The sequence below is a fragment of the Sapajus apella genome, unplaced genomic scaffold, assembly GCF_009761245.1.
Source record: "Sapajus apella isolate SASKATOON/1434 unplaced genomic scaffold, GSC_monkey_1.0 scaffold185, whole genome shotgun sequence".
Lineage (NCBI taxonomy): Eukaryota > Metazoa > Chordata > Mammalia > Primates > Cebidae > Sapajus > Sapajus apella.
Window position 1 is genome coordinate 514,639 of NW_022437125.1, and position 8,988 is coordinate 523,626.

The following is an 8,988-nucleotide window of genomic DNA, read 5'->3' on the forward strand; positions in this document are numbered from 1 at the left end:
GCCCACTTCTCCAACTTTTAATGTTGAATTATCTCTTTTTATGTATTTTGGTGCTCTGTTTCTGGGTGCATATATGTTTAAAGGTGCTATATCTTCCTGGTATATTGGCTCCCTAACATTATAAAATGTTCTTTATTTATTTTTTTGAGATGGAGTCTCGCTCTGTCGCCCAGGCTGGAGTGCAATGGCGTGCTCTTGGCTCACTGCAGCCTCTGCCTCCCGGGTTCAAGCGATTCTCCTGCCTCAGCCTCCTGAGTAGCTGGCATTACAGGCACGTGGCACCACGCCTGGCTAAGTTTTGTATTTTTAGTAGAGATGAAGTTTCACCATGTTGGTCAGGCTGCTCTCAAACTCCTGACCTCATGATCCACCTGCCTCGGCCTCCCAAAGTGCTGGGACTACAGGCTTGAGCCACCACGCCCGGCCAAAACGTTCTTTATTTCTAATAACATTTTCATTATTACTTTATTCTTTTAGTTTTAATTTTTTAGAGACCGGCTCTTGCTCTGTTGCCTACCTGGAGTGCAATGGCACAATCACAGCTCACTGTAACCCTCAACTCCCAGGTTCAAGTGATCCCTCCACCTCAGCCTTTTTTTTTTTTTTTTTTTCTTTTGGCTCTAGTACTTGCCACACCTCAGCCTCCTGAGTAGCTGGGACTACAGGTATTAAGCCACCATGTCCAGCTCTATCTTCTGCACATGAAAGGGTCTGTAGGCTTCACTGGGCTGGCAAAAGGGCTATGATCCACAAAAGTTAAGAACTTCTATAGCTAGAGCTCTAGAGAAGAAGGGTTTCTTACCCACGGCAATTTTGCTCCCTAGGAGGTGTTTGGTAATGTCTGGAGACAATTTCTTTTCTTTTCTTTTCTTTCTTTTTTTTTTTTTTTGAGAGGGAGTCTCACTCTGTTGCCCAGGCTGGAGTGCAATGGCATGATCTCGGCTCACTGCAACCTCTGCCTCCCAGGTTCAAGCGATTCTCCTGCCTCAGCCTCCTGAGTAGCTGGGACTACAGGTGCACGGCATCGCGCCCGGCTAATTTTTGTATTTTTAGTAGAGACAGGGTTTCACCATCTTGGCCAGACTGGTCTCGAACTCCTGACCTCGTGATCCACCCACCTCGGCCTCCCAACATGCTGGGATTACAGGCGTGAGCCACCGGGCCCGGCCTTGGAGACAATTTCTTTTGTCACAGCTGGGGACAAGTGTGCTACTGGCATCTCATGGGTGGAGACCAGGGGTGCTGTTTGACATCTTACAATCCACAGGGCAGCCCCCACCACAAAGAATGACTCAGCCCCACACGTCAGTAGTGCTGCAAGTGAGAAACCCTGCTCTGGCAATACTGACTTTTGTCATTGTCATCACTGTCCTAGCTACCCCTGACAGTAACATTTCTGGAAGAACCTTCCCACTTACCCTAAAGGTATTGGGAGGTTTGGACGCCTATTCCAACATTTACACCCTTCGCTTGGAGCAATGGCTTTCCCAGCCGGGGGTGCCTGGTAGTACCACTGGACCAACAGTTCTCCGCTGGGGCGATTTTTCATTGTCATCATCCTATTTACCTTTGACCCACCCAGTCGCAATCATGACGAACCACCCGTGGTGGTAGTGGTGATGGGCGTGATGGATGCCCACCGCGATCTTGCGGACTCGCACCACCTCCTTCATGGCCACGAAGATGAGTTTCACAGGCAAGAAGCAGACACACTTGTAGAAGAGGTCCAGGGGGCAGAAGAAAATCAAGTACCTTTTGGGGAGAGAATGCTGAGTGCCAGGGGACGAGCAGACCATGAAGGATGGGGGTAGTGAGCCATGGCAGTGTCAGACACCCCCACCCACAGCGTGCTGAGCCCAGACCAGTGTGGGTTCAGGGCTACCGTGAAGGCTGTTGCATTCCAATGCCTCCAACCTGTCGCCCCCCTGGTGCCCAGATTGTTCCTTCCCGCACCTGGCTCTGCTCTCCCGTGCCCAGCGTGGCTTACCAGACAGCTGAGGCCAGCAGGATGCTGGAGTTGTTGCTGAAGTAATCGATCAGCGGCTCCCCGAGGAGCAGGTCAGCCAGGATGTAGCTCCCGAAGCAATGCAGCATGGCACACAGCCAGGACGCCATCGGGTGGCGCCGGGACAGCTCGACGGCTCCTGGGAAGCACGGGAGTGTCCCCCAGCATCACCAGCGTGCCAAGGGCAGGCTTTACTCCCATACGCTCCCGTCAGCCTATCCTAATCCAGAGCGCCCACCTAACACTGTGCAGTTTCTAAGTTTCAGAGGAGGAACCAAGGCTCAGAGAGGCTGTGTGCATGCCTGAAGTTTCACGGAGAAAACAGAGAGCTGAGTGGGAGTCCTTTCCTCCACACCCAGAGAGGTGGCAGTGATGATGACACTGGCTCACATTTAGGACCCACTAAATCCTCACCAGTGCCCCAGCCAAGTGATGGCTTTGATGATTACAGAAGTCTCCTTATTGTCACGAGGAGACTGAGGCTTGGAGAGATGGGCCAGGCTTGCCGCTGGGAATGCATTGAAATTGCTACTCTGGGCTGGGCGTGGTGGCTCACACCTGTAATCCCAGTACTTTTGGAGTCCAAGGTGGGCAGATCACTTAAGGTCAGGAGTTCAAGACCAGCCTGGATAACATGGTGAAACCCCCATCTCTAAAAATACAAAAATTAGCTGGGAACAGTGGTGCATACTTGTAATCCCAGCTACTTGGGAAGCTGAGGCAGGAGAATCACTTGAACCCTGGAGGTGGAGGCTGCAGAGAGCCAAGATTGCACCACTGCACTCTAGCCCGGGTGACAGAGCAAGACTCCATCTAAACACACACACACACACACACACACAGAAAGAAATAAAAGAAATTGCTTCTCTGACCGCAGCTGATCCCAAGATCCCTATGAGCTTATGCTGGTATTCTTTTTTTTTTTCTTCGTTTGAGACAGAGTCTCACTCTGTTGCCCAGACTGGAGTGCAGTGGTGCAATCCTGGGTAACTGCAACCTCTGTCTCCTGAGTTCAAGCGAGTCTCCTGTCTCAGACTCCCGAATAGCTGGCATTACAGGCGCCCGCCACCATGCTTGGCTAATTACTGTATTTTTAGTAGAGAAGGAGTTTCGCCATGTGTGCTAGGCTGGTCTCGAACTCTTGGACTCAAGTGAACCTCCTGCCTCAGCCTCTCAAAGTGCTGGGATTATAGGCATGAGCCATCGCACCCAGCCTTATGCTGGTATTCTTATACCTGCTGTCTTTAAAAAAATTTTTTTTTAATTTTTTATTACTGTAAAATATACATTATATTTACCATTTTATGCTCGGCACAGTGGCTCACGCCTGTAATCCCAGCACTTTGGAAGGCCAAGGTGGGTGGATCACAAAGTCAGGAGATCAAGACCATCCTGGCCAACATAGCGAAACCCTATTTCTACTAAATACAAAAATTAGCCGGGTGTGGTGGTGCGCGCCTGTAGTCCCAGCTATTCAGGAGGCTGAGGCAGGAGAATCACTTGAACCCAAGAGGTGGAGGCTGCAGTGAGCCCAGATCGCACCACAGAGCTCTAGCCTGGGTGACAGAGCGAGACTCTGTCTCAAAAAATAAAGAAAGAAATAATAAAGATAAATTTACCATTTTACTTTTTTATTTTTAATTTGTTTTTAGACAGGGTTTCATTCCCATCAGCCAGGCTGGAGTGTAGTGGTGCAATCACAACTCTCTGCAGCCTTGACTTCCTAGGCTCAAACACCCCTCCCACCTCGGCCTCAAAAGTATTTGGGACTACAGGGACGCAGACCAAACGCCAGGCTAATATTTTGTATTTTTAAAGGAGGCACGGGGTTTCACCATGTTGCCTAGGCTGGCCTCAAATTCCCAGGCTCAAGCCATCCACCGGCCTTGGCCTCCAAAAGTGCTGGGATTATAGATGTGAGACACCATGCCAGGCCCATTTTATACTTTTTATTTTGTATTTTTTTTGAGATAGAGTTTCGCTCTTGTCACCCAGGCTAGAGTGCAATGGCATGATCTCAGCTCACTGCAACTCTGCCTCCCAGGTTCAAGCGATTCTCCTGCCTCGGCCTCCCAAGTAGCTGGGATTATAGGTATATGACACCACATCTGGCTAATTTTGTATTTTTAGTTGAGATGGGGTTTCTCAATGTTGCTCAGGCTGGTCTCGAACTCCCGACCTCAGGTGACCCACCCGCCTTGGCCTCCCAAAGTGCTGGGAGTATAGACATGAGCCACCACTCCCAGCCCATTTAAACATTTTTAAGTGTGTAGTTCTATGTCATTACTTTCACATTGTTTTGCCATTATCACCACCATCCATCTCCAAAACCCTTCCAATTTCCCAAACTGAAACCCATTAAACACTTACTCCTGATTCCCTGTCTCAGCCCCTGGCACCCACCATTCTACTTTCTGTCTCTATGAAATTGATGATTCTAGGTGTCTCATAGAAGCGAAATCATACAGAACTTTGTTGTTTTGTGTGCCTTACTGAGCATGATGTCCTCAAGCCTCATCCCCATTGTCACATGTATTCAGATTTTATTTCCAGGCTGGGCACGGTGGCTCACACTTGTAATCCCAACACTCTGGGAGGCTGAGGCAGGCGGATCACTTGAGCCTGGGTGTTTGAGACCAGCCTGGGCAACATAGTGAGACCCTACCTCTAAAAAAAATTTTTTTTTAATTAGCTGGGCATGGTAGCGTGCTCCTGTAGTCCCAGCTACTCAGGAGGCTAAGGGGGAAGGATCACCTGAGCTGGTGAAGTGGAGGCTGCAGTAAGCCATGATCATGCCACTGCACTCCAGAGCAAGACCCTGTCACAAAAAAGAAAAAAAAAAAAAAAAAGGAAAGGAAAGAGGCCAGCCTGGGAAACACAGTGAGACCCCATCTCTACACAAAAATTTTTTAAATGGTAGCATGCACCTGTAGTCCCAGCTAGTCAGGAGGTTGAGGTGGGAGAATCGCTTGACCCCAAGAGTTTGAGGCTGCAGTAAGCCATGATCACACCAGAGCACTCCAGCCTGGGTGACAGAGTGAGACTCTGTCTCAAAAATAATAAATAGGCTGGGCGCAATGGCTCATGCCTGTAATCCCAGCACTTTGGGAGGCCAAGGTGGGTCAATCACAAGGTCAGGAGATAGAGACCATCTTCGGTTTCATCCAAGGTGAAACCCCGTCTCTACTAAAAATACAAAAAATTAGGGGGCCGTAGTGGCAGGTGCCTGTAATCCCAGCTACTTGGGAGGCTGAGGCAGGAGAATTGCTTGAACCTGGGAGGCAGAGGTTGCAGTGACCTGAGATTTCACCATTGCACTCCAGCCTGGGCAATAAGAGTGAAACTCCATTGAAAAAAAAAAAAAAGGAGGTCAGGTTTAGTTCTTAAAATAAGTTCATGAAAACGAAACACTAGGAGTACAGGATTAATGTGTATTAATCAAATCCTTGCATCTTGTATTACTCATTTAAAGCCTTTATAATTTTTATGCCAATATCTTCATAATCTTCTAAGGCCACACCCCAGAATCAGAGCTTGGGTGTCTTCTGCTGTGAACACCTCTTTCATCATATTGGTTCTGTGCTTTTTTTTTGTTTTTTTGAGACGGAGTTTCGCTCTTGTTACCCAGGCTGGAGTGCAATGGCGTGATCTCAGGTCACCGCAACCTCCGCCTCCTGGGTTCAAGCAGTTCTCCTGCCTCAACCTCCCAAGTAGCTGGGACTACAGGCGTGCGCCACCATCCCCAGTTAATTATTGTATTTTTTAGTAGAGATGGGGTTTCACCATGTTGACCAGGATGGTCTCGATCTCTTGACCTTGTGATCCACTCACCTTGGCCTCCCAAAGTGCTGGGATTATAGGCCTGAGCCACCGCGCCTGGCCCTGGTTCTGTCTTTAACAACAAGTTTCGTTTTGCTGAGAACGACTTTATGATCAAGTTGTAAGGTACAGCTACTTTGCTCTCACAACCAGAGCTAAAACCAATGATTCCCCTAATACAACTTACTCCAATAAAATGAAAATTCCAGTCAATGTTGACTTAACAAGCTCACAAAATGTGATCTCTTATTAGTCAAATCAAAAGACTAAGCAAACAAAATCACCAGTTTTTTCTGTTTTTGGCAGGGAGGAGAAAGAGTGTCTGCTGTAGACAGAATGTTTGTGTCTCTCTAAAATTCATACTTTCAAATACTACCCATCCCCACTTGTGATGGTATTAGGAGGCGGGGCCTTTGGGAGGTGATTAGGTTACCAGCATAGATCCCTCACAAATGGGATTAGAGCCCTTATAAAAAGTCTAGACAGGGTCAGGAGCGATGGCTCATGCCTGTTATCCCAGGTGGATGAATCACCTGAGGTTGGGAGTTCGAGACCAGCGTGAGCAACATGGAGAAATCCCGTCCCTTTGTTTCGTTTTGTTTTGTTTTTAGCCACTAGACTACCAGGGACCATCTCTACTAAAAATACAAAATTAGCCACATATGGTGGTGCATGCCTGTAATCCTAGCTACTACTCAGGAGGCTGATGCAGGAGAATCACTTGAACCCGGGAGGCGGAGGTTGTGGTGAGCTGGGACTGTGCCATTGCACTCCAGCCTGGACAACAAGAGCGAAACTACATCTCAAATAAAAGGAAAAAAAGCAACAGAAAAAGTCAAGAGAGGCCAGGCATGGTGGCTCACACATGTAATGACAGCACTTTGGGAGGCTAAGGCCAGATAGATGATCTCTTGAGCCCTAGGAGTTCCAGACCAGCCCTGGCAACATAGTGAAATCCCATCTCTAAAAAGATTTTTTAAAAAATTAGCTGGGCAGGCCGGGCACGGTGGCTCATGCCTGTAATCCCAGCACTTTGGGAGGCCGAGGTGGGCGGATCAGCTGAGCTCAGGAGTTCGAGACCAGACTGACCAACATGGTGAAACCCCGTCTTTAAAAAAAAAAATTTAGCTGGGCATGGTGGCAGGTGTCTGTGTCTGTATTCCCAGCTATTTCTGAGGTGGGAGGACCACTGGAGCCCGGAAGGTTGAGGCTGCAGGGAGCCGTGATCAAGCCACTGCACTCCAGCCTGGGCAACAGAGCAAGACTCTATCTCAATCAATAAATAAGAGTCATAAGAAAGCCTGCTGCTCTCTGCTGTCTACCATAATGAGGACCACAAGGAGAGGCTGACCATCTGCAAGCCCGAAGAGGGCACTCATTAGCATTTGACCACATTAATTCCCTGATCTCAGACTTCCAGCCTCTAGAACTGTGAGAAATAAATTTCTGTTGTTTATAAGCCGCCTGGTCTACAGTACTTTATAGATCACAGCATCTGCAACAGATGAAGACATCTGTAGATACTAATGATACATTCAACAGGTGGATTTGATCTTCAACAGATCATAGCATCTGCAGCAGATGAAGACATCTGTAGGTACTAAAGATACATTCAACAGGTGGATTTGATCTTCAGGCCTCCATAAGTTCAGCAACCACGGAGGCCTTATCTGCTGCTGAACCACTAGGGCATGGGATAGGGTGGGGTGGGGCGGGGCGGGGCGGGGCGGGGCGATGGGTTGGACACATCGTACAGGTTCAAGAACTAACTGTGAATGAATTTATGGGAAATGTGCATCCCTCTGGGTCCTGGTATTATAATGATGAACACGACAGGTACGTCTCTCCCCTCATGGAATTTACATTCTAGCAAACATAAAGTCATCATGGTTGTGTTGGACTCCCCCCACCGCCTTTTGTTTGTTTGTTTGTTTTTAGAGACAGGGTCTTACTCTGTCACCCAGGCTGGAGTGCAGGGGCATCATCTTGGCTCACTGCAGCCTCCACCTCCCAGGTTCAAGTGATTCTCATGCCTCAGCCTCCAGAGAAGCTGGGATTACAGGTGCCTGCCACCACGCCCTGCTAATTTTTGTAGTTTTAGTAGAGAGGGGGTTTCTCCATGTTGGCCAGGCTAGTCTCAAACTCCTGACCTCAGGTGATCCACCCACCTCGGCCCCGCAAAGTGCTGGGATTACAGGCGTGAGCCACTGCGCCCAGCCTGGACACTTTTTAAGAGACAGAGTCTTGCTCTGTCACCCAGGCTGGAGTGCAGTGATGCAATCATGGCTCTCTGCAGCCTCAAACTTTTGGGGTTGAGCCTCCCAAGTAGCTGGAAGTACAGGCATATGCCACCTGCCTGGCCAATTTTTATACTTTTTTTTTTTTTCTTTTTTCTGTAAAGATAGATTCTCGATGTGTAGCCCAGGATGTTCTTGAACTCCTGGCTTCAAATGATCCTCTCACCTTGGCCTCCCAAAGTGCTGGGATTGCAGGCATGAGCCACCAGCAGGCCTGGCCATTTCTGATGACATTGCAACAACAATGACATTCTCTGTTCCATTTATTAATTGAGAAACGAGTAGTGCACTCTATTCTGTAGAAGGAATTACCTTCTTCTTAGCTTGGTCAACCTCAAAGAGGAGGAAATAATCATCAATGCCAGAGTTTCTCCTACAAACCCAGGTGAGAGCATCAGTGAGCACAACCATGTCAGAAGCAACTTGGCAATACCAGGGAAATATGAGGCTGTGCATCCCCTGGGCCCCAGCAATTCCACTCCTTGCTATTAACAAGAACCAAGCACCATAAACAAAGAGATAGAGAAGGAAGGTGTTCACTGATACAATGTTGCAACAGGAGAAAAGTGAAATCTATGGTCTCTTAGTAAAGCTGTGGGAAGCCACAAAATGTGGCGTGCCATACAGTAACTATTTAAAAGTGAATTAGGGCTGTGCGCGGTGGCTCACACATGTAATCCCAGCACTTTGGGAGGCCGAGGTGGGTGGATCACAAGGTCAGGAGATTGAGACCATCCTGGCTAACACGGTGAAACCCCATCTCTACTAAAAATACAAAAAATTTCCCAGGCTTGGTGGCACATACCTGTAGTCCCAGCTACTTGGGAGGCTGAGGCAGGAGAATCACTTGAACCTGGGAGGTAGAGG

The 8,988-nt window shown here is 48.4% G+C and overlaps 1 protein-coding gene across 2 annotated transcripts in view; it reads right to left on the reverse strand.

The window, feature by feature from the left end:
- TMEM38A (transmembrane protein 38A) overlaps window positions 1-8,988 on the reverse strand; it is a 32,358-nt gene that overhangs the window by 9,230 nt on the left and 14,140 nt on the right. For both annotated transcript variants that reach the window (XM_032268676.1, XM_032268677.1), the window contains exons 2-3: window positions 1,988-2,144; window positions 1,568-1,752 (exon numbers count right to left, since the gene is read on the reverse strand). In XM_032268676.1, coding sequence (XP_032124567.1) covers window positions 1,568-1,752; window positions 1,988-2,144 — 342 coding nt within the window. The remainder of the gene's footprint in view (window positions 1-1,567; window positions 1,753-1,987; window positions 2,145-8,988) is intronic.